Source organism: Chiroxiphia lanceolata, chromosome 8 (genome assembly GCF_009829145.1).
Source record: "Chiroxiphia lanceolata isolate bChiLan1 chromosome 8, bChiLan1.pri, whole genome shotgun sequence".
In the NCBI taxonomy this organism is placed as follows: Eukaryota; Metazoa; Chordata; class Aves; order Passeriformes; family Pipridae; genus Chiroxiphia; species Chiroxiphia lanceolata.
The window spans coordinates 17,839,347-17,861,787 of record NC_045644.1 but is presented as its reverse complement, the minus strand read 5'-3'; the positions used below and the strand labels follow the sequence as shown (position 1 = coordinate 17,861,787).

The 22,441-nt window shown below is 40.7% G+C and overlaps 3 protein-coding genes across 12 annotated transcripts in view; 1 reads left to right on the top strand and 2 right to left on the bottom strand.

The window, feature by feature from the left end:
- Window positions 1–397: 397 nt before the first annotated feature.
- On the bottom strand, window positions 398–13,489 carry LOC116790024 (putative lysosomal acid lipase/cholesteryl ester hydrolase). Its single transcript, XM_032694528.1, has 9 exons — window positions 13,284–13,489; window positions 11,722–11,842; window positions 7,754–7,952; window positions 7,330–7,439; window positions 6,591–6,727; window positions 5,014–5,160; window positions 3,762–3,833; window positions 2,691–2,762; window positions 398–2,047 (listed from the first exon to the last, which is right to left on the bottom strand). Exons 1-9 carry the CDS (start codon window positions 13,386–13,388, stop codon window positions 1,814–1,816), a joined length of 1,197 nt encoding a protein of 398 aa, XP_032550419.1. The 5' UTR covers window positions 13,389–13,489; the 3' UTR covers window positions 398–1,813.
- Window positions 13,490–15,252: 1,763 nt separating this feature from the next.
- Window positions 15,253–21,403, top strand: LOC116790020 (interferon-induced protein with tetratricopeptide repeats 5-like). Its single transcript, XM_032694506.1, is given in 3 exon segments — window positions 15,253–17,820; window positions 17,822–17,856; window positions 19,353–21,403. Coding segments are annotated over 3 exon segments (1,686 nt in total). The 5' UTR covers window positions 15,253–17,604; the 3' UTR covers window positions 20,788–21,403.
- Window positions 17,028–22,441, bottom strand: part of SLC16A12 (solute carrier family 16 member 12) — a 45,012-nt gene continuing 39,598 nt past the window's right edge. For 8 of the 10 annotated variants that reach the window (XM_032694507.1, XM_032694512.1, XM_032694511.1 and 5 more), the window contains one exon: window positions 19,284–19,446. The gene's annotated coding sequence lies outside the window, so the exon portion shown is untranslated. Of the gene's footprint in view, window positions 17,822–19,283; window positions 19,447–22,441 lie in introns of those variants that run through there. The other 2 variants (XM_032694509.1, XM_032694510.1) reach the window with 2 other exon arrangements.

Here is a 22,441-nt window from a genome sequence, read left to right as displayed (position 1 = left end):
TTACTTTTTTTATTGTGCTTGTTTTACGGACAAAAAGCTGTGAAAAACAGACTTGGCTTTCTGGATTCTGTCCCAAAGATTCTCATGCATTCATGAAACAGGAAGTGAAACACGCCACACCAGTTCAAATGCCAAGCAGGTCTCATGTTTATTGAAATATCTCAAGCTTAATAAACATGATGCACATGGCTCTTGCCATATCACATACTCTCACAACGGCTAAGTTAGCCACCTTGGATTCCTTCAGAAGCTTCCTTTCAGCACAGCAAGGTGAAGCAAATCTGGCTGATACAAATATAAAGCAAACTTAGAGGTCCTGCTAGGAATTGCAACCAAAATATCCTGAACCAATGAACCACTTTTTCCTTAAACAACACCTGACAATTCCCTGAGTCTGAATTAGTAATAAAATAAATCCGAACAAATAAGCCCTAATTTATGGCTTATGAATATTTTTTCAACTTTTTTTTTTTTTTTTTTAGTAAAAAAGCGTGGCTCAGTTTAAAATGCACAATTTCCTATACCATGTAGAAAGGCTCTTTATCCTGTTGGGATTATTGACAGAAATCTGGGTTGAATCCAACCATGGCACAGAAACTATCACCTGCACTGAGGCAACTAGCTCTGGAGATTGTTCATTTGGCATGGAATTTTTAGGCATCTCAGAGGAGCAAAAGTCCTCTGCATAGTCAATAGAAGGAGCTCCAAAGTAAGAACTCTGAGGCAGATGTAAATCCTCTTCCCCATTAAATGGGGGTTTAGCCCCAGTTTGAAGTGGAAACTGAGACAAATGGAACTGCTGTTAATACTGTCAGACTTCTCCAGGCTGTTGTACAGTTCCTGAACACACTGGTGGGGAGCACCATATAAACAGTTACGAAGTAAATTGATCTTCAAAGCAGCACATGATTAAGGGAGAAAGTCCACTCAAGCTGTAGAATTAATGCTTTGGCTCTTCTCCCACCAGTAGTTTACTGGGAGAGCTTGTTTTCTAGTTAGTGGTCAGTGCAAAATGCAAGTATATATTACGTCATTCCCCTTGAAAGCCATAACCTATTGACAAAGTTAACTGAAAGTGGTTTTCTTTGAACCACTACTCTTGTTCCAGGAATCTATGAGGGCAAATAATAACCTGTATCCATAGCTGGTATGTGAAACATGAAAGGCTTCAGGGACACCATTAAATCAAGAAAATGCAGCAATGAATCAGTCCCAAAATAGGACATTTTAACAGACAGTGGTCATCTCTGGCTTCATGATTGTTCTTCTGGGCAGTATTGAAAAAGAAAGTAATCTGATGTAGCTAGCTTTTATGTGATGGCTAAAATAATAACACAGCCAAAAGTCACTAAGTGCTTTGTAAAGTGCCAGCACCAAATGGGGCACTGCAGTACACGGAGTACTTGTGAAAGGTACTCAGAAATGGCAACATACTGAGAAATGGTAGTGTTTTATGCACAGTGAAATACTTATTGGTTTAATTTTCAAGCAGCTGACGTGCTGAATGGACTAACTTGTCTTTCAGACATGTCACTAAATTTATGTGCACATGACATACTCCTTTTGTGCTAAGTCCTACTGCTGTGTTTTGAGTACCATGCCACTGTGTGCAAAATCAGCAGAATACGATGAGGAGAGAGAAATAATACTGAAAAAAACAACCAAATATGAATCTGATTCACTTGTCATTGCTGGCATTTTAAAAATGCATCATACTAAACAATGTAGCATTACTGCCAGAAGAGTGTATTTTCCAAAAAAAAAAAAAAAGACAAATTCTTAATGAAGTAATACTCTGAAATACCATGTCGGTTTAGAGATACTTCCTAATCATGTTAATTATTTCATTATACATGCGGTAAGGTGCATCAAGGCCCCAGATAAAATCCAAATGTTCCCATTCTGGAATGTTTTTGTGGTAAGTCAAATTTGTGATCTGAGTGAGCAGCATAGCAACATCCTTTGGGTCTGCCAGCCAGTCCTGTCCACCAGTCCACACCGCAGTTGGTACAGTCATCTCTTTTATTTTGTAGAAAGGGGGAGTAGACTGAGAAGGGGGAAAGTGAAAACAAAAGCATTAGAAAGAGAAAATCTTCAGTATGATTCTACTTTGCAGTGTAACACAGTAGTAACTGCAAGAATGTGTCAGATTCTCGTTTTCTCTTTCAGGCAGCTAGAGACGGAGGTGAAGTCCTGACTCAATCAAAAATGTAACTGCAAGAGTCCTGCAATATTACAGCATGCCTAGCAGTAAAGACATGGTTTGAGGAGTTGACAAGACAGTAGAATAGCAGAAGTCTCAGAGAAGGCATCCTGTTCAAGGTATTGTGTGCAGCAATTTAGAAATAAAAATGCTCGAAGGTTAAACAGGCTAAAGATAAGCAATATACATGAACTGACACTTTCTGCCTAATGATGAGAAGTGCAGGGGATCTCATGATCTAGGCTGGCAGGACTCCCACTCAAGAAGCAGCGTGCCTCCATAACTTCATATCCAAGGATGAGCTCCATACTGAACTAGGGCTACCTCAGAGCTTTTTTTTTTTTTTCTTTGAAAAAACAGATCTCCAACCTGGTTACTGGGTAGCACTAATGGTTCTTTAGCATGCAGCATAAACACAGTACTGAGAGAAGTGCCTGAGGACTATTTTCTTATGACACTCAAGAATTAATCTGTAAAAGATGTCTACCTGGTTGTAGTGAGCCATATTTGCGGCCTTGCTTCCCCAGTCATAAGCTTTGAGTTCCCCAGTTTTCACAGCCTAGAAATAAACAAATACACATACAAAGAACCGCAACACTACCACAAGAATTACAAAGTGCAGGTTGTCTGGACAACTGGCAATGTCAACCAATACAAACAACAGTGGAATACCAAGTATTAAAGTGTCACTGCTTTACCCAATGTCACAGGAATGGGAAACACTAACATTCAATACCATTAGACTTTGTTCCTTAAGATTCTCACAGCAATAATAGAAAAGATTAAGGAAAACAGTTTACTGTATCCAAAGCCAGGATGTGGCAACTCCATGCTTACTTCTCATATATTTACCTTGCTGTCTAAACATGTATTAACAGAGCATGAAAATTTCTTAGAAAGCCTGCTCTGCATGATTTACCATCTATTTTTGAGAAACAGATGTCTATATAACAGGGATCTGGAAAAAAACCCAAATCTTCACAGATTTCTTTCCGAGCCAAGAGTGGAACAGCCTTGTAGAGCAGAACACATTGCTTCTGATTAGGTGACCAAGTGCAGCTACAAGATCACAGATAGCACTGAACACTGCTTCTGTGCTGAGCAAGCTTCAGGCACAACAGTATCACAGGTATTAAACTGTGCATTGAGATGAAATTCAAAATATACTAATAAAATATATAATGAAGCCAAACAGAATAGAACAGAAAACCTCCTGTTTTTCACTGGCTAAAAATATAACTTGTAATCAAAACAGGGTTTGCTGAAAGGGAAACAAATACTTGTTACAGCATCCCTGCGAGTTAAGCTATTCTGTTGTATTTTTTGTTGGCCTGAAGTACTTAGAGTTAGCATATTTTCAAAGAAATAGGGAAGAGGGGTGAACCACCTTATCACAAAAGCAGACAACACCTGCTGTTCTGACAATTGTCTGTTCCAAATTTCACTTGGGCTACGCTGCATATATACTTTTGGCATTTTATTCCGTTTAAATATCAGAGGCATCAATATTCTACAAACAACCTAGAATCATGGACATTTCAGATTCTGCAAACTCTACCTGGCTCCAGTGGATCATGTTTTGGACAGATGTTCCCGCAGGGCAATGTGTCGAATACACATCCACTCGGCTCTGCAACAAGATAATTAACATGTTTTATTCCTCATAGTGCATCAGTTCTACTCGTTGTTGCTTCCTGAATAACAGAAACTATTCCATTCCTCTTAAAACTGTTATAAACAAAAGTTAAGTGGAACCATAAATATAAACGAGACAAAAGGTTCAGACATTTGGGGGATTAACTACAATTAAATGCAGAACACTAAAGCTGAATTTTAAACCTAATAATGATATCCCTTAAGTTTTTATATATTTAGAGAAGAGAGTGCTGGTATTGTAAGAATTGGGAGCACATAACTAATATTTAGAGGGACCTCCAGAAATGTTGCCACTCTACAGTTAAACTAGCAGTTGTCAGTCCAAAGTGGTTCAGAACTTCATACACTTTTTATTTAGAAGTACAGAGTAGCACAGGGAAACTTAAATCCTAACAGAAAAAAAATATTATAAACCATTAAAATTATGAAAACCGTATGTGTTGGGCAAGGAAGCATTAAAACTGTACTTTTTACTTTGATATAGGTTACAAAAAATGTACACTTTTGCATACAGAGTGATTAAATAAAGATAATTATCTCACTCCAGTAAAAAAATTCTCAGCTTTCATCTACCTGTGGTTAAACTGATATCAGTTTTTACTGATTTCAGGGAGCTGGAAACACTTTAAGAAGCACTATGAAAAAAATGCAGACTCATAGCACTTGTTGTTAACCAGCTTTTAGATAACAAAACAAGTTCTGTGAACAAATCCTTTGAAACTAGAGATGCAGATGAAGCCATCAGCAGAGTCAGAAACTGGTCTCAGAAAAGATAATTGCATACATTCACCAAGAGACCAGAAAACTTCAACAATACTCTTAAAAAGCTGAAAATTGTATCTTTATTCCTCAGTTCCTTGCAAAAGGAAGCAAATACTTGCCCCATCATATTAATTTCTCTGATCCTCTTCCCCAAAAGATCTGAAATAATGTATTTTAGTTTTCCAGTAACATTTTAAAAGGTTAATTCTATCCATCCCAACTGGGTAACTAACCTATACAAAGGAAAGACATTAATCCAAACTCAGTATGATGAAGGCAGCATTAGTGGTTTTCTAATTACACTAAAGGTCCATCAGTACAGTGACACACAGTCAATACTGTGTTAGAGTTCACCATAACTTAGCTATTAAAAAAAAGTCACTAGAACACACCATATTCAAGTTTCTCTCATTAAAACCACACAGAAGAAAGAATAAGTTGCCACAAAGATCATCAAGAATTCTGTGGGTGCAAACATGGGTAGCAAGCCACTTCAGCACAGAATTCTGTGGGAGGAACTGCTTCTTTCCAAACATGTCCTACAAAATAACAAAAACACAGGACAAACATGTAATTGCATAGAATGACCTTTTCAGTTTTTACACTACAACATTCTTGACGTAATTATTTCCATTTGCACTGGTGACAGGTGCGTCCTATGAAAATTATTTATCTCCTTATCAGCCTTGTTTACAGTCCCATGGGAATGTCACAGTTAATGCTTCTGCTACAAAGTGTGCAGTCCATTAACCCCATAAAAAGTAAATGGGAACTGGTAAAATCTTGCAAGAATTCCAAACCTAACCTCAAATTCAAATAAAATTTAAATTCAGTATTTTACAGGAACACTACAGCTTCTTGTCATCAGAATTGTTTAGGGCTAAAGTATATTAAGCTGTGTCTGCTAAATGGCTTTGTACTTGCAACTTCCTCTCTTCAACCCATGAGAGAAAAACAAGTTGCATGAGCTGTGGTGACCCCCTTCCTCTTGATGGATATTTTTAAAATGTTCAAGGATTTTAAAATGGCTCACTGAGAACTTCCTTGAAAGTGACAGCTCTATGAAGATATGACTGACCCATGGGTTTGTCACTTTGAGGAACTCCATGCACTCAATTTTTTTGCAAGTCATCATGAGAATCAAGTTCCTCAGCACAACATGAACATCTGCACAGGGCACTGATCAGCCATAGTCTCATTTGGCAAAGTTCATTATGCAAGGAACAGGAGATCACAATTGTTAGTGTCCCTTTTATGTTAACTGCCTTTGGAGCAGGGAACTAATAATGTAGACAACACATTAAATCAGTACAAGGTACATCAAAGGAGGGTGTATATCACAGAACAAACAGCTTTGTGTGGGAATCTCCATGGGTGGTGGCAAGAAAGTGATGGTTAAAAATGACACACAGCAGGGTGTTCACAATGTCTGACTTCAGGCACTTACTGCAGCCTGCCTACATTCCCCTTGATGTTAATGGGTAAAAGGTAAAATCCTCCAGAGGATGATTCACAGCATCTAAATAAAGCTGCTGCTCTTAATCACCCTCTGAAGGATCATCTAGATGGTTAATTGTGAAACAAATCTGTTAAAGTGCATGACAATTCAGAACTATTCTGTATAAACATATCATATGACTCTTCCAAAACAGAGCAACTATTTAATTAATCGTGATTTCAGTAGCTTGAATTCTAGAAAAATGTTAATGGAAAAACATAGTTTTATTCCATCTATTAAGTTGTAATTGTAAAATACTACTTTAAACAAATGCAAATTGTCTCACTAGACAGTAATAAAGCCAGAGAAGCCACTGCTGACTTCAAAAGCATCATTATGGTAAAACTGACTCAGAATTCTTGTTATATGTTACTCTCTAATCCACAGCTATTAACATTCTTTGCTATGCTATTTTCAACTAGAAAGGGGCATAGCTCATTCAGCTTAAAACATTTACACTCAAATACAAACCTTGAGTAGCAGGTCAGGAAACACTCCCAATTTTACCAGAGGGCTAGTGGCAAACTTGACTGTAGCTACTGGTGCCAAGGCAAAAAACATTTTGATTTTCTTAGCCAGCTGTGGCAAAGTTGAAAAAGCAGCGAAAGCTGAAAAAATGTAAGAATAATTAACCAACCTCACTGTCACAAGTTAAATGAGATTTTTTCCCCTGTAGGAATTCTACAAAAATCTATGAACAAGTATGCCAAAGTATTTTTAGATTAATAGTTTGATTGTAGTATCTAGGATCAATTTAGATAATGTAAATTAATCTAGTTACTACAAAACCCAAATTAAATGCTTCCAAAAAGCAAATTAATGCTTACTCACCCAACATGTCTAAGTCTTTCTATTAGAAGGTCTAAAGCACATGCCTTACATACAGCAAAATATTCTGGAAACAGGCATATTAATTCTATGTGTCTCATGAGTCTAATTTTGTTATGCACAGCACATCAATTTGTTTTAAGAGAAGCCATTCTGCTGGATATCCATGACTTCAATTTATCATTTCAACACCCTTCCACTTTAAAGTAAACACAAAAGGTTAAGTATTTTCATTTTAATGCTGATGAATATTCCAGGAAGCAGCTAAAACCCAGAAGCAGTAGATTTCAAAAGCCCTACTTTTTCATCATTAAACCACATATGTGGAACTTAATACCATTTCAAACACAGTATAGTCTAACAAATGCATCTCTTCACATACCCATTGTGGTGCCTTGTGAATGGCCAATGTAAAATACTTGTTCCTGGCCAGTTTTTGCCAAAATGAAGTCCACTGAGGCTGGAATGTCATACTTAGCCATTTCATCAAAGCTACAAAGCAAAGACAGAAAGTCAGTTCTGTAGGTAAAGTTAGCAGTGAGGAACAGCTGCACAGAGCTTCCCTGCTCTGTTGTCTGTACATAAAGAAACACTTCTTTTGGCTGAAGCAGAACACTGGTTTTAGTGTCTTCACACCAAGCACTGGTGAAAGCAATTAATGTTCTACTGACCGCTTGTGAATCTCAGCACACTGCACTGACCACAAAACTCCCCTTTACTGCCCCTACATATGTGACAGCACATGTAACAAGAAAATACCATTTTGTACCTTCACAATGTGATTGAAGATAGCAAGACAAGGATACCTGAAAACCCAGAATTCTTCTTGTTTCACTGTGAAGTGTGTATGCTTCCTGGACCAGGTGTTCCCTCTGCTGTTTCCCAGCCATACATCATAGCCAGCGTCTGCCAGCATAAAGCCAAGGCTGTTGTAATCCAAATTTGTGATCCAGTTGCTGGCGTCTGCAAGCAAACCATGCTGCAGAAACACAGCAGGCCTTGGACCTGAAAAATAAAGCATTTATCATAGCTTCCTGTTCATTTGGAATTGAATACCTAAGAGTAATTCAAGTGAGCCATTGCAAGTCTGTTTTAGACTTGCACTTTGAGTATTTAATTTACTTGATTTCATCGACTAAGACTAGCAATTTTTATAATAGTCATAATGCTGTGAAATCACACGCTTGTTCACAAAAGCTACTTTTTATCATTAAGCATTTTGAACTAGCAGCTTGTTGGTTTCCTAACTTGAAGCTCAAAACAGACAACGAATATGCAAGAAGCAAAAAGGAGAAAAGCAGGAGCTACAAGAAAAATACAGGCAGCCCTTACAACTGTTTCAAGCTCACCAGGACAAAGCCAAATGGCCCAAACACAGAGGCTGTTAAACTACTTTGGACCCTTCTCCTGCTCCTACACGTGGGGAAGGCATTCCCACATATGTGCTACTGAGATCTTTGTTTTCCAGTTAAGACAATGCCAAACAAGTGTGCTGAGCTATGGAAATGTCTGCAACTGGTATTGATATTATCTCTATACAACTCCCTTCCATTACCAAAGCTCTGGCAGAACCTGACGACCAGTACAGTAGCCAAAAAAATAATCTGCATTTCAAAGGACTTTCTCCTCTTGACTTTAATTATAAAAAACACAGCTAAGACGCATGTAGAAGTTAGGAAGACCCTCTTCTGACTTCCCCATCCTGAAAAGGTAAATGACACCTTCATGTGGAATACAGATCTAAAAACTGAAGGTTCCTGCTTCTAAACAAGGAAAATAAATTAACATCTAATCCTTTAGGAGAAACATGACCTTCAGAAAATACAAAGACCTGCCTCTGTTTCTCATAGTGATACAGGTGTTTTGGGTTTTATTTCTGCTTTAATAACTGAAATCAGACAACGTGATAACTTTATCTCAATGCCAGAGATTACACAGGAATTTACAACCTCCAATGACACATTGCTCTTCTACAGTACAGAATCACACAATGCTTCCTCCATTGATAATTCAGACTTGGATCTTTCAGCAGAAACAGCCAAATCAAAACGGTTTTGGTCACCTATATCCTCCATTCCAGGTCATGTCCATAAATATTTGCTGCAAGTTCCAAAAGGCAAATGAGCAATATTCCTCTTTTCTGGCAATCTTTATACTTGTGATGGGGAAACTTTTGAATGCCTGTTTTTCTCATTTTGTTAGAAAAGCCCACGATGCATACTGTGAAACAAGTGGAGCAAATCTCCAGCTGTGCCAAACTGGCTCTGGAGACAGTACCGTTCAACACAACTGTTTACTCTGCTGCAGTAATATTAATTGATATTAATAGGATTTTCAAGCCTAACACTGAATTTGTTTCCCTTTTAGCTTTGATACCTTTTTCCCTTTTACTAAACTTATATAAACCAGCTTCTGATTTTTTGAAGAATAGGCTCTCTTCAAGCTGCTATTGCATGTTTCATAACATCGGAAGGGGAAGACTGTTTAACTGCTTTAATTCTGTTCTCCTGTTAACCTCCAATTCCTGCCAGTTCCTTTTTCACTTTACTAAGTAGTCAGCAGATCTCCACGTGAATTGCACAATCATATGACAAAATGACTTGGACGATAATAATTATTTTCTATCACCTGTGATCCCAAAAACCCCTGAGGGGGAATAAAAAAGGCAGGGCCTTAAACTACCCTTTCTGCATAGAACATTTTGTTCTCTTCACTATAAACCCAAGACAGACTTATTTCCATGCCCTTCTTACCCATGATGTGCAGTTGGTTTAGGTTTTTCTTTAATATTAAACCCAAAAATCATTCATGTTTTGTTTTTAGGTTCTCTGGACATTTCTCTTTTTTTTTTTTTTTTCCTGAAGAACTGTGGGTTTTGTTCCAAAACATCATGTGATACATAATTCCAAGGGATCCTATTCACATTATGCAGGTATTGCAAAAGAAAAATACGGCATATATACGCTAAGTCAACAGTAACACATCATTGGTATCTTTCTGAGAAAAGATACCAAGTCTATAAAAACTGAAGATCAACATGAACTTTGAAATCTTCATTCTCCCAGGAGCTCATACTTCCACAAATGTGCTCAGTAATCCTTGTTTTTAAAATTAAAGTGCTCTGCAAAACGTGAACTTGGGGTCGAGGGTGCGGCAAGGGGAATGTGGAGAATTCCCAGAGGTCAGGAAACTTCTGTTTGCTTATGTCATCAATGAAGGATTCAACAAAAATCAACAGGTACAAAGGCAGCCTGTCTTTTCCCTGTGGGCTTCTCTGAATTTAAGTGCAAAGACACCTGCCAGGTTTGATGGGCCTCATCCATGCACTGATCTTTACACACCCTCTGTGAGAGAAAACAGACAATGCAAACATCCTAACCCACACCAAACCCACAGATAAGGTCAGGAAGACTGTTGGTTGGCCTTTGGCAGGGGAAAGGGGTTTTCCACAGGTCTTGTTCACATCAAGGCTCTAGGACAATCACTGATTTCTTTTTTGAGCTCCATGATTTTACCCCTAATCCTAACTTCTTTCAGTCTAAAGCATTCTAAGGCAGTGCTTAGAATACGTACAGTTTCTATTCAAATGGGCTGCTGTTGTACAAATGTCTGTATGAATGTTTATAAGGGATGCTGTCAAGACTGATACCAAACTCAGCCACTGCTTGTTCACATACTCTGTTAACACCACATGCAGCGTATGAGGATAGCAAGTCAAAGGGTACCTGTCTCTCCTCTTCCACATCCACTTGTCTCATTTTTAAAGCATTTCATCATCCAGTCCTCACTAAAATCTTTGCCCATATTGCTCCCTTATAAGTTCGAGCTTACATACCTCCTATCCTTTCTCTCCCCTGCCTCCTCACCTGTACACCTCCTGCATCTCTTCCATGATTGTACATCAGCTTTCACAGTAATCCTTACAGCTTGTAACAGCACTCTGGTAGCATGTGCCAATGCTCTCCCAAGGCCTCATCAAATCACATCCGTAAAACAACCTGGCTGGGGGTTACTGACATCAACTACCTGTTACACATCCTAATTTGCAACATATTTTTAAATGTTTTGTACTCAAGATATTCTGAAGCAATTTTATCTTTTTTTAACCTATTTAAGCAGCTGTGTGAAATATGACATCCCAGTAGTATGCAGTATTGGTCTGGCTTGTACCTTACTGAAAAGGGAGCTCCAGAGGGGTTAAATTTAAGAAATAAATTCTTATTTTATGCAAAAATCAAGCAGTAATTATTTTGTGAACATTCTAGTGAGAACTCTTGCAGTTTAGTTATACTGCACCAAAAGAGGTACATGATCTGGCCCTACTTCTGAAAACAATCATGCATTTTAAACAAACTACTTGTTAAAAGGAACCATTTTTAAAAATGGGGGTTGAAATAACCCAACAACGTTACAACCAATATCTTTTCAAGAGACTTTATCACTTTAAAACCCCAACAAATCTCAACCCTTATTTTTCACTTGCCAAAAAAAAAAAAAAAAAAAAAATCAACCAACCATGAACAGCTTTGTATTAACGACACAAACAGATAATGCCAGGAAAACATAGCTTTTTAAATCCTTTTCCCTTCCTTTATTCAAGCCACTCTACAAGTGCCTAATCTATTTTGGCCACAACATTCACCAGTAAAATCTTCTAATTGCATAGGTCATGTAGTCTTTAATCTTTTTCTTGATTATTACAGGAGCAAAAGTTTTATAAATCAATTGAGCTTTTTCACTACTTCCCATTTTCCCAAATGGACAGAAATCTTACCTTTGCCTCCCTCATAGCCCTTTCTTCCATAAGGAATTCTATTAATGGAAAGGATATACCCATCTTCTGTCGTCACTTCATACTCCTCACTAGGGTATCCCCTGAAGGTGATAATTTCACTCTGAGGAAAGAAAAGAAATCATCTTGGAGCCAGACTGTCAGGCTCCTCAGTCCAGGAACATATGCAAAGTACTCTGGGTCTCTTCTAAAGACAGCAATGCAAAATTAAAGGATGTGGTAGGAATGTGCAATACCACCTGCCCATTCAATGCAGGCAGGTTTTCTTAATGAGACTTACCCCAGTACAGAGTCAGGAACTAGCCAGCGCACAGACCTTATCCCAGGAATCTGAGAGGACTCCACAGAGATGCAGATTTGGCAGACAAAAATTTAAACTGTCTGCTCTCAAGAAAACAAGTATCTTCTGGTAATAAACAAGTGAGGGCAGATAAAACTGGCTGGCACCACTGCGGCATATGGAAGGAGAGAAGGATGTGCCATTTCTTACCTTTCTCCTCAAGCCTTATGTCTGTTGCAGAGCTTTAAGTGACTTTGTTGAGAAACCAAACAAGAAAATAACAATAAAAATCTCTACACTCATTTAACCCCATAATTTCATTATTAGGTTTATCTTCTATCTCATATCTTGGGCTTTATGTTATTTTGATGCAACTCCATTAGGGCAGTGAGCTTGCTATTTAACTGGTTTCATGACATCAACTTATCTTGAGAAAATGTAAGAAATGCAAGACATGATCAGAGTTCTACTCTTAGACTGCTGGGCAAGGAAGGGGAGGAGAATTTAATTAAGCACGTTATTTCTTTTAAATATATCTTTCGTTATCCACAGTGACATTAACATTCCAAAATTATTTCAAGGCTAGCTTCTATTCAAATGCTATTAGCCTTAGACTAAATGATTATTTTCAGTCCTTGAAAGTATATTTGCATGATTCAAGCATTTCTATTCTTAAAGACTTCGAGCATTTCTAGCTTAAAGTATCTCCTCGCATATGTGAAAAAAATCGCACAGTTTAGATGGGGCAGAGGAAAGAGCAACTAATACCAGTTACCAACAGCTACCAACAGAAAATACGTTCACGAGTTGGCTACTGCAGCAGGAGGAGAATGAAGTTAAGAGAGTAAATGCCGAACGGGGAGAAAATCAGAATACGCGACGGCGGCGCTGAGAGCGCAAGTGTGCTCCACGAACATCCGCTTCTCTAGCAGCTAAGAAAGAACGTCCGGACTCTGGCAAAAAAACCATAGATCTACGTCAGACAATATGTGAGAGAAAGATTCGCCACAGGCAACAGGGGACAAAGAAGGACCTGGAAGGAGGAGAGGAGAAGAGAAAGAGGAGATGTAAGCAGCGGGTGTGAGCAGCTGCAGCCCTGGGCTGGCCGCGCACAGGTGGCCGAAGCCTCCGGGGCTCTCTCCGCGGCTGCCGAGGTCGCCCAGCGCCCTCTGCGCCGCTCCTCGCCCCGCCACAGCCCCGGTACCGCCCGCGGCCGCGCCCGCTCACAAGGCTCGAGCACTTTCCCCCACGCCGCGCCACTCACGATGTTCATGTTGGTTTCGGGGTCCACATGCCTCCTCCGTGCGGCGAACGCGCCCGAGCCGGCGATGCTCTGCAAAAGGAGAGCGGCGACCACCAGGGCCCGCATCCTGGTCCTGCAAGAACGATGCAGGACGCCGCGGGGGAGCAGAACCCGGCACGGCTGCGAGCGGGGCCGGCCGGGGATTATGTGCCGCCCCTCCGGGACAGGGGCGGGGACAGCGGCGCGGCCGGCGGGGCGAGGGCGGGGAGGCCGCTCCAGCGGCGGGGCGAGCGCGGCGGGGCTGGGCGGGGTGTGTCCCGCACCCCGGCGGTGCCTTGGGCGGAGAGGGGCGGCTGCAGCCCCGCCGGGCCCGCCCGCCCCCGCCCGCCGCCGCCGCTGCCGCTGCCGGCGCGGGGATGTCCCGGCGGGAGGAGGCGCCGGCCCGGCCGCCGCTCGGCCCAGCGGCGCGGCCTATGGGCGGCGGGGCCCGCCCGCACCGCCCGCCCGGCCTTGAGCCGCCTGAGCCGCCGTGATTCAGCGTTTCTCCAGCAATACCATGTGGATCCCCCCGCCTCCCCCTGGGCTCCATTTTCAGGAGCCGCTCAGCCTCCGGAGCGGCGCCCGTGGACTTGCTTCCCAGCCCTCCTGGTCTTCTGCATCTGCCCGCACTCCGGAGCCTGCAGAGCCTTCACGGAGCCGCCCTGCGAGGGTCTGCTGTCTGTTCCTGACGGCCCGCAGCAGGCTCCAGGCAGAAAGCGGCAGCAGCAGCGAGGAGGGAGGGGATGAGCTGCGCCCGCCGCGGGCTCTCCCTTTGTCCGCAGGGAGCATCCTGGGGATGCCTCCCCAGCGTGCCGGGTACCTGCGCCTCGGGAGCCGCCGGTCCTTCCTAAGGACTGTACAGCGTTGCCAGCAATCACTGCCATTCTTACACAAACAGATCGCTCGTCCATCATCTGTGAGCATCGTCTAAACGTAGCAAACCTAATACAAACGGGCTTAAGTTACACGCCGGCGTGCAGTTACAGCAGGGTTATCATCACTGCTTCCTGCAAACCTGAGGCAACTAATTGGCAGGCACTGCGTTGCGTAGCTATAATTTCCCAGATAAGCGTGTCTGTGGTCAGGAAATATGTGACTGGGCTTGAAAAAACTTGGACCAAATTCAATCCTTTAATATAAATATTCATGTTATTAGGCCAGGCCCATATCCATAGAATAATACAGAAACCTGATACTAAACACACAGCAGTACAGCAGGAGGGTGTCAGGAACTAAAATGTTTCTGTTTATTTAGAAAGCACTAAGATTTTAATCGAAAAATCATTGAAATTTTCATAGCATACCCTTGTTTTGATATGTTGATATGTCAGTAGATACAAATGACACTATGTGATCCTTTGCATTCCTGGATACCATTTCGTAGGATTGTTTGGTTTTAAAGAACTTGGGTAACAAAAATATTGCTCAGCGATTCACTTGGGTTGTTTTGTCAAATTAATTACAGAGCATTCTTCCTTCCTAGGGGAAAACTCAAATTATAAAATGCCACAGCTGCCGCTTTCAAATGTAGTAATTATATACTAACTTAGGCTATATTGAAACCTGCATAATATAGGATATTTAAAGTGATCCTGTAATTTATACTATTCATACCATTTAGTAGTATCATTCATTTACATTATTTTAATAATGAAAATTTCAGGCAATTATTTGGCTGAGCTAATGATATGAGGGAGAAATTCTTTGTCAGCATGTATCCTTTTCAGCTCCAAGGAAATGTCCAGATATGAGTTTTCTCCCACAAAATGTGTAGATATTTTTGAAGCCATTTCCTATTCTTGTGTATGCACAGAACACTCAAGCAAAGTCTTTGTATAAAATACGAATGCAGTTGTTGTTCCCCGCCCATTTCTGGACACGTGTTTTCCAAGAAGCTTCTTCTGCCTTTGCTGTTATGCAATGCAGCTTTCCCTGATGGCAGTCAGCCCAGCTACAGCTTTCCCTGAACTGAAACCAGCAGGGATGTAGGAGGATTTCTGAATTTTCCCGTGCGGTGCCCACCAAGTTAAAAAGATGGCTGCAGAAAGGCATTGCATAACTGTTCTCTTACTCTATTTTAAGCACTTTCCTGCATTTATTTTATTTAATAGGCATTTGTGTCAGACCATAGCATATAGATGCAACTAAATTTATAAAAAAACAAGGAAACTGGAGCAAATTTTTGCACTCCAGCTGGAAGATTGCTGCATTTTCCCATATGTATCAAGCAATATACCAAAGACAACAGACACCTGGGTCAGAAGGAGACCAGAAATCCAGAGATACTTAGTAGCATAATGAGTCATTAGTGTCCACATTTGATTTTGGCATTGCAGAAACCTTATAAACACATTTTTCTACAACTACATGCAGCACTTATTTTCCATAAAATACATGAATATGTGTAGATACTCTAATCCATTTTGCTTCTCAATTCACTGCCTCTTTTCATCACTTATGAAATACCTGGTTGCTAGAACCTTGAAGGTTATTCAGAGTAGTAGCTGTACTAACCTTTTTCTTGAGCTCTGAAATATCAACTCCAACAACCCCTCTGCACACACACACACAGTCACTCAAATGAGACACAGAGGGGAGGGGGGTGTGTGTTACTAAGCCTCTCCAGATTCTGATACAAACCAGAAGTTCTAAGCAAGACTGATTTGTTGGGGGTTTTTTGAAAGAAGGAAAAAGAAGAAGAGGGAAAGGAGGGAAAAGAAGGAGAAGAGGGAAAGGCAAAAGATAGCCTTGTACTGGAGAGTCGTTGCCTGCCAGGAATTCACTCCATGCGACTGGAACTCATGCTGCCAGGAGCTGTCCCCAAAAGAGCAGTTCCCCAGTGGCTGCCCCAGCTTCCCCCCGAACAGCCCAGGGTCACTGGAGCCAGCTGGACAGAGCCACAACCTGGCCAACCCCAGAAGATAAGTGCAGTTTACCACCAAATCCAGAGGTTCCCTCTGCCTTACATATATGGGAAGGTGGGGATATAGACTGTTCATACCACAGAAGATAAAGTTTTATAAGCCAGAACCTACAATTCTCAATTACAAATTGACAGTCAGAGGTTATATAAATTTATAAATAAAAACATGGAATACCATTAATTCTTGTCTGTGGTTGCGGAGATTGAACATGATGGCAGCAGCAGCAGTTCTGAGGTGATAATGACGTTTGATATAAGTGATTTTTGGCTTTTTAGGACAGAGGGACAACCTGTGCGTCCTCCACTAAAAACTTCACAAAAGAAGCCAATTGAGGCAGCCTTATATGCATTTTTTTTTTGCTTATTCCTACAAAACAGGGCAGCGGGGACACCTCAAATTAAAAATTAAACATGTTTTTTAACAAGATGCTCTCATGTTTAAAAATTGAATGGATTCAAGAATGGAGAGAGGTTCTGTGATATTTATGGGTAAAGATGAAACAAATCTTATATAGATAAAGATTTTTTTTGTTACTACAATGAAAATCAGTCTACAATAAATAAGTAGCATATTACATAGTAATAAATAATCTAATGCAACAACTATCATTAGTCTGGATCTAATTATTAAAAAAAGAGGCAATAATTATGCAGTTAAGGTACTTATTGTTCCTTATAAGGAACAAATTTTACAAAACCAGTCTGCATTGTTTATTTTTTTAAACTAAGCCATCAGTGAGTTGTTCATATCTATAGATACTCCAGTCCCCAGGCTGTGCCCTTCTCTGTGTTACTGTATGTGCAGCTCTGTAACACAGCATTGCTGTTGCTCCCAACAGGCCATAAGCTTTGCACTGAGTTTGCATGGCCTCGGAACTGAGGCTTGCCAGGTCTGCTCAGTTTGACCTTGTCCTGACCCACCTGTGACTTTGTTTTGCTTGGCACAACTGTGACAGCAGTTTCTTGAACTGAACTTCATTTATGAAAGGTTAACTCTGGGTTTATGTAGGGAGAAGTGACAAATAGTTCCTGCAGGTGGGATGAGATATTTAGTACTCTTAGACAATGACACAGTCCAGAGAAACACAGGCCTGGTACAACAGCAGAGATCTTGTGATGCGGAGGCACAGGATGAAGGAGAACAGGCAGGGGCTGTGCTCACGTGCATGACCCAACACCAATAAAATAGGAGCCTAAAGCATGATGTAGGTGTGCAAAGGTGCAGAGGTAAGAGGAGGAAATGATCCTTCCTGAGCCTGTACATGATAACCAGGTCAGCCCACACTAGACTGAAATATTCCCTCTATCATAGATACCCCTGCCTTTGAACAGAGTAAATGCTGGAAGCACTAGGGAGCTGTTGCCACAACACAGAGTAATATGTGGCACAGAGCCAGGCTGAAAAAGAGCAGCTTATTGATGCAGCAGTTTCGATTCTCCAACTGCAGACTGTTCTGCTTCTTTGGCAGACTCAGAGAAAAGCTGGAGTTTCACTTTCTGTTTCCAGTGAAAGTGGTCACAGACCACATGACAGTTGGATTCTATAAAATGGGAAGCATAATAACAGTGAGCAGCACTCCTTCAGCTTTGAAGCTACCTGAAGGCAAGTGAGCAGAAAAGGAAAACCATGAGGTAAGATAGCAACCCAGGCTCTGAAAGATTCTTTTTCTCTATGCTACAGGAAAGTAATGCTTATTATTTACATAAATGTAATCAGTGAGGGACTTCGAGCACTGAAACAACAGAAAATATTTTACAGAATATTTACTAGAAGAATCAAAATAAAATAAGGATGCTTTTGAATATTGTCATGTTATTGCTTCTCCAACAAGGTTCAGTTTCTCTAAACAGAACAGAAAGTCAGAAAGATTGTGTGCATGCAGTTTGGGAATAATGTGGATAACACATTCATGTTTTGTTTGTTGCCAAGTCACGTTTATCCTAGTCAAGAACTTTTTTGTGTCTCATGTCCTGCCAGTGAGGAGGAGCACAGAAAAAGCTGGGAGGGAGCACAGGTGGGACAGGTGACTAAAACCAGCCAAAGGGATATTCTACACCATAGAATGTCATGCTCAATATATAAACTGGGAGAGTAACCTGGAAGAGGGGCTGATTGGGGTGTGGGGACGGGGTCTGGCATCAGGCAGCAGGTGGTGAGCAATTGTATTGTACATCACTCATTTTTCCTTGAGATCTATCTTTCCCTTTTATTATCATTTTTTACTATTATTATTAGATTTTACTTTGTTTCAATTATTAAACTGTTCTTATCTTGCCCTACAAGTTTCACTTTTGATTCTCCTCCCCATTCCACCAGGGTGAGGAGTGGAGATGAGTGAGCAGCAGCAAAGTGCTTAGTTCCCAGCTGGGCTTAAACCTCAAGGGGTATTAAGGACCAATTGTATGTAAACAGGGTCTGGTCAGTAAGTGTGTGTGTTTGTTTAGGGGTGAACCACCTGGAGAAAGAGAGGCTCCCTGACCAGTCACTGGATGTCCAAAGTCAGCTTCTGAGGAGCCATAGGGTTAGTGAGTGAGCATGTGGTCTGTACCAGCAAGTGGAGTGGGCCTGTACACCCAAATGCTGGCAAACAGGGAGACTGCTGTGATCTGGGATCCAGCTCCTGGGTATGACAGTATAACCATAAGATAAGAATGGTGCTATGATCTGACAAATGAGGATTTGCAAATGCAGGAAACTCAAAATTAAATTTATAACATAAACCATAAAATGTATAGAGACATAGGAAAGGCACTAAATCACTTTATATGTTAAGAGAACCTCTTTTGGATAGGCTTCAGCAATTGTTCCCAGCACAGGATATATGTTTCTGAGGCCCAGAGGTGTGCCAGCTTTACCACAGAGACCAGCCCTCCTCTTTAACATCCAGAACACCAGCTCTGTTGCAATGTAATATATGTCCTCATATACAGGCAAGGAGAATTACTAAAATAACTATTCAGCACTTTAGACCTATGGCTCCCCACAGCTTTGGCTCATTTGAAGTGTTGTGGACTAGGGGCATGAGGTGAGGTATTGTCTGCCTTTAAAGTATATCATGTGTGGTTTAAAAACAAAAATAGCAAAAGGCAAATAGAGTATAAGTATGTTTTTCTTTGATTTCTTCTAGTACCATTTCCAAGGATTCCTTGAAGACTTCCCTGCTGCACTTACAATGTCATTTTACATGGACTTTGCTGAAGCAAGATGTAGATATTGATGACCTAGAGGAAACAATAGTCAATCAGATCAAATATTTCACAGAATCTAACCTAACAGATTATAATCTACTATCCTATATATGTCACCTAAAGAATTCAAATGAGAAAGCCCTGAGAAATCTCAAGAAAGCTGAAGAAATTGTTCAAAAACATCATCCAGATGAAATTGCCAGGAGAAGTCTTGTTACCTGGGGGAACTATGCCTGGATCTATTACCACATGGAGAGATATGAAGAAGCTCAAACTTATGTAAGCAAAGTGGAAAACAGCTGCAAAAAGCTTTCAATTACTGCTGATGGGAAGATGCAGCTTCCAGAGGTCTGTGCTGAGCAAGGATGGGCATTATTACGTTTTGGGGGGAAAAACTATGAGAGAGCGAAGAATTGCTTTGAAAATGCTCTAAAGGATGAACCCGATAACCCAGATTTTAATGCCGGCTATGCAACAGCACTGTATCGTTGGGAAAATTTAGCTTCCAGATGTGGTGAAGACACAAGCCCATCCACTGAGGCCTTGAAGCGGGCAGTGGAACTGAATCCAGAGGATACTTGTGTTATGGCATTACTTGCATTAAAACTTCAGGACTTAAATCAAGTTGATGAAGGTGAGAGGTACATTGAAGAAGCTATGGAAAAAACCCCTGATCTTCCTTATTTCCTGCGATATGCTGCTAAATTTTACAGAAGGAAAGGAGAAGTGGGCAAGGCAGCGAAGATTTTGGAAAAGGCCCTAGCACTGACACCAAATTCTGGCTTTTTGCATCACCAACTAGGAATCTGCTACAGAGAAAAAGTATTTCAATTGCAAAGAACAAGAAATGCACCTCAAGATGAAGTGGAGAGACTCATCGAGCTTGCCATTTCTCATTTTAAATTTGTGGCAGACCAAAAGAAAAAATTTGTTGCTGCCCATACTGGCCTAGCAAACGTGTATGCACTAGGCAAGAGATATGAAGAAGCAGAAAAGATATTTCAGGAACTGTTTCAGAGAAATAATCTACTCTGTCATGAAAAACAAGAGCTCTACTACACTTATGGCAATTTTCAGCGTTTTCACATGAGGTCAGTATCAAAAGCCATTGAGTATTATATAGAAGGGCTGAAAATGAAAGAAGAGTCCTTTGGAAGAAATAAGTGCAGTGAAGCTGTGCAGAGATTGTTAAGACAAAAATTTGAGAGAGGTTCAAGAAATGCAACAGATTTTGGTACACTTGGACTCGTTCATAAGCTAAATGGTGAGAAACAAAAAGCAATTGAGTGCTATGAAAAAGCCATTGCTTTGGATCACAATAATGAAGAATATCAGAATGCACTATTTGAGCTACAACTCTCTATCTCAAGCTAAAGCTCACAAAAATCCTTCACACCCAAAAAACTCCAAACCCAACGACATTTCAAGAGACTCTCTAAACTTTTTTTGTTCTTTCATTGGTTGTTTTTTGTCTTAAGGTAGACTTTATGACCAGATGAAACATGGGTGGTATCACTTTCTGATTATAATGTAGAAACTGCAGACGATGATTGTTCATTTGTTCATTTGCTAACAGAGAGCACGCTTAGATATAATGTAACATATATAATAATAGCTATACAATAATAGCTCATCTAACTTAGGTCTTCAATACTAACGCGGGTCTAAATGATTATCAGTAGAACACAGAACTTCTAAGCTAAAGATGAGATATTACCTTCTACTGAGAAAAAGATAAGGGAATCATATGGTAGTATTTTGTCTAGATAGTTGAAAGGCATGCTTAAACCAAAATGGAATTTCTGATGCTTTTTCAAGTATTTAAAAAATATCTTTTGTAGAAGGAACTTTTGTTGAAGGCTTGTTCAGTTTACTAACTTGTATGCTCTTTAATTATGAAAAATATTAAAAAAGCATTGTTCACTGTAAAGCTTATAAAATGTGTATTATTGTTGTGAACTACGAAAGGGTATTAAATCCATCAACTATTGCTTCTGGTATCTCTCTGCTGACCAGTCTTCCTGTTAGTAGATTAGGTAAAAGGAAAATGGCCATTTGAAAAAGTAAAAGGGATAGAGTTTTGGCAGGATATGAAAGACTCAGTAGATAACCCCATTTATTTTCCCTGGGGTCTCAGCAAAACTGGCTTCAGAGGCATCGCACCAGAGAATCAAACTGTGCACAAAACAGCACCTGTCTCGTTTCCCCAAAACCACACTATCAGGAGCCACTACAGCAAACATCTGGAGAGGGAGGAAAGGCAGTCCCTGAGCTGCCAAAGAGATGGCTATCTGTGGCCATGGTTGTGAAACAAGCCAGGGAGAGCAAACACACACAAGAAATGAACTAAAGTGGGCACGGAGGGCAGAGCACAGCTGGATACAAGAGTTGCATGAGCACCAGAATGCAAGGGGCATGTGGAAAGTGTGGTGGGTGCCCCCAGAGTCTAGTGAATGGGATAAAGGGCTGAAATGACAGAATGGGTGGACAAGGTGATCATCTTCAGATATTTAACTAAAAGTCAATATTCTTTACAACAGCCCAGCCTAATTCCACAGTAGTGTGCCTTCGTATGATAGACCATGGTGCTCAGGGAAAACTAATGCTGTAATTCCAAATCACTTCTGAGCCCTAGCCAGTAGTGTAGCATGAAGCAAACCGGAGACAGAGCCCATGTCAGGAAGGCTGTGCACTTTAGTTCCCAGCCATCCTGCAATATTCCTGCCCTGACAACAGCACCCCTGTATGGACAGAATGAAAGCCTGAAAGTGTGCAAAGCACAGTGCCAGATCAGAAAACATGAATAAACCTCTTCCTTCTCAGCTCTCCCTCAGAGACTCTTTCATAATACAAGCAAAAGTGATCAGGAGCTTAACAGTGTACATAATACAACCACACCTGCATAAGAAAGGTCTGGGGAAAAATCTATCCTTGTTTTCCAGTGACCTGCTAGCTTCTCTCTTACAAAGGCAGCCCCACCTCGGAAAGGAACAGCGAGGAGAGAGAAGAGGAAGGACTGGGAGCAGGA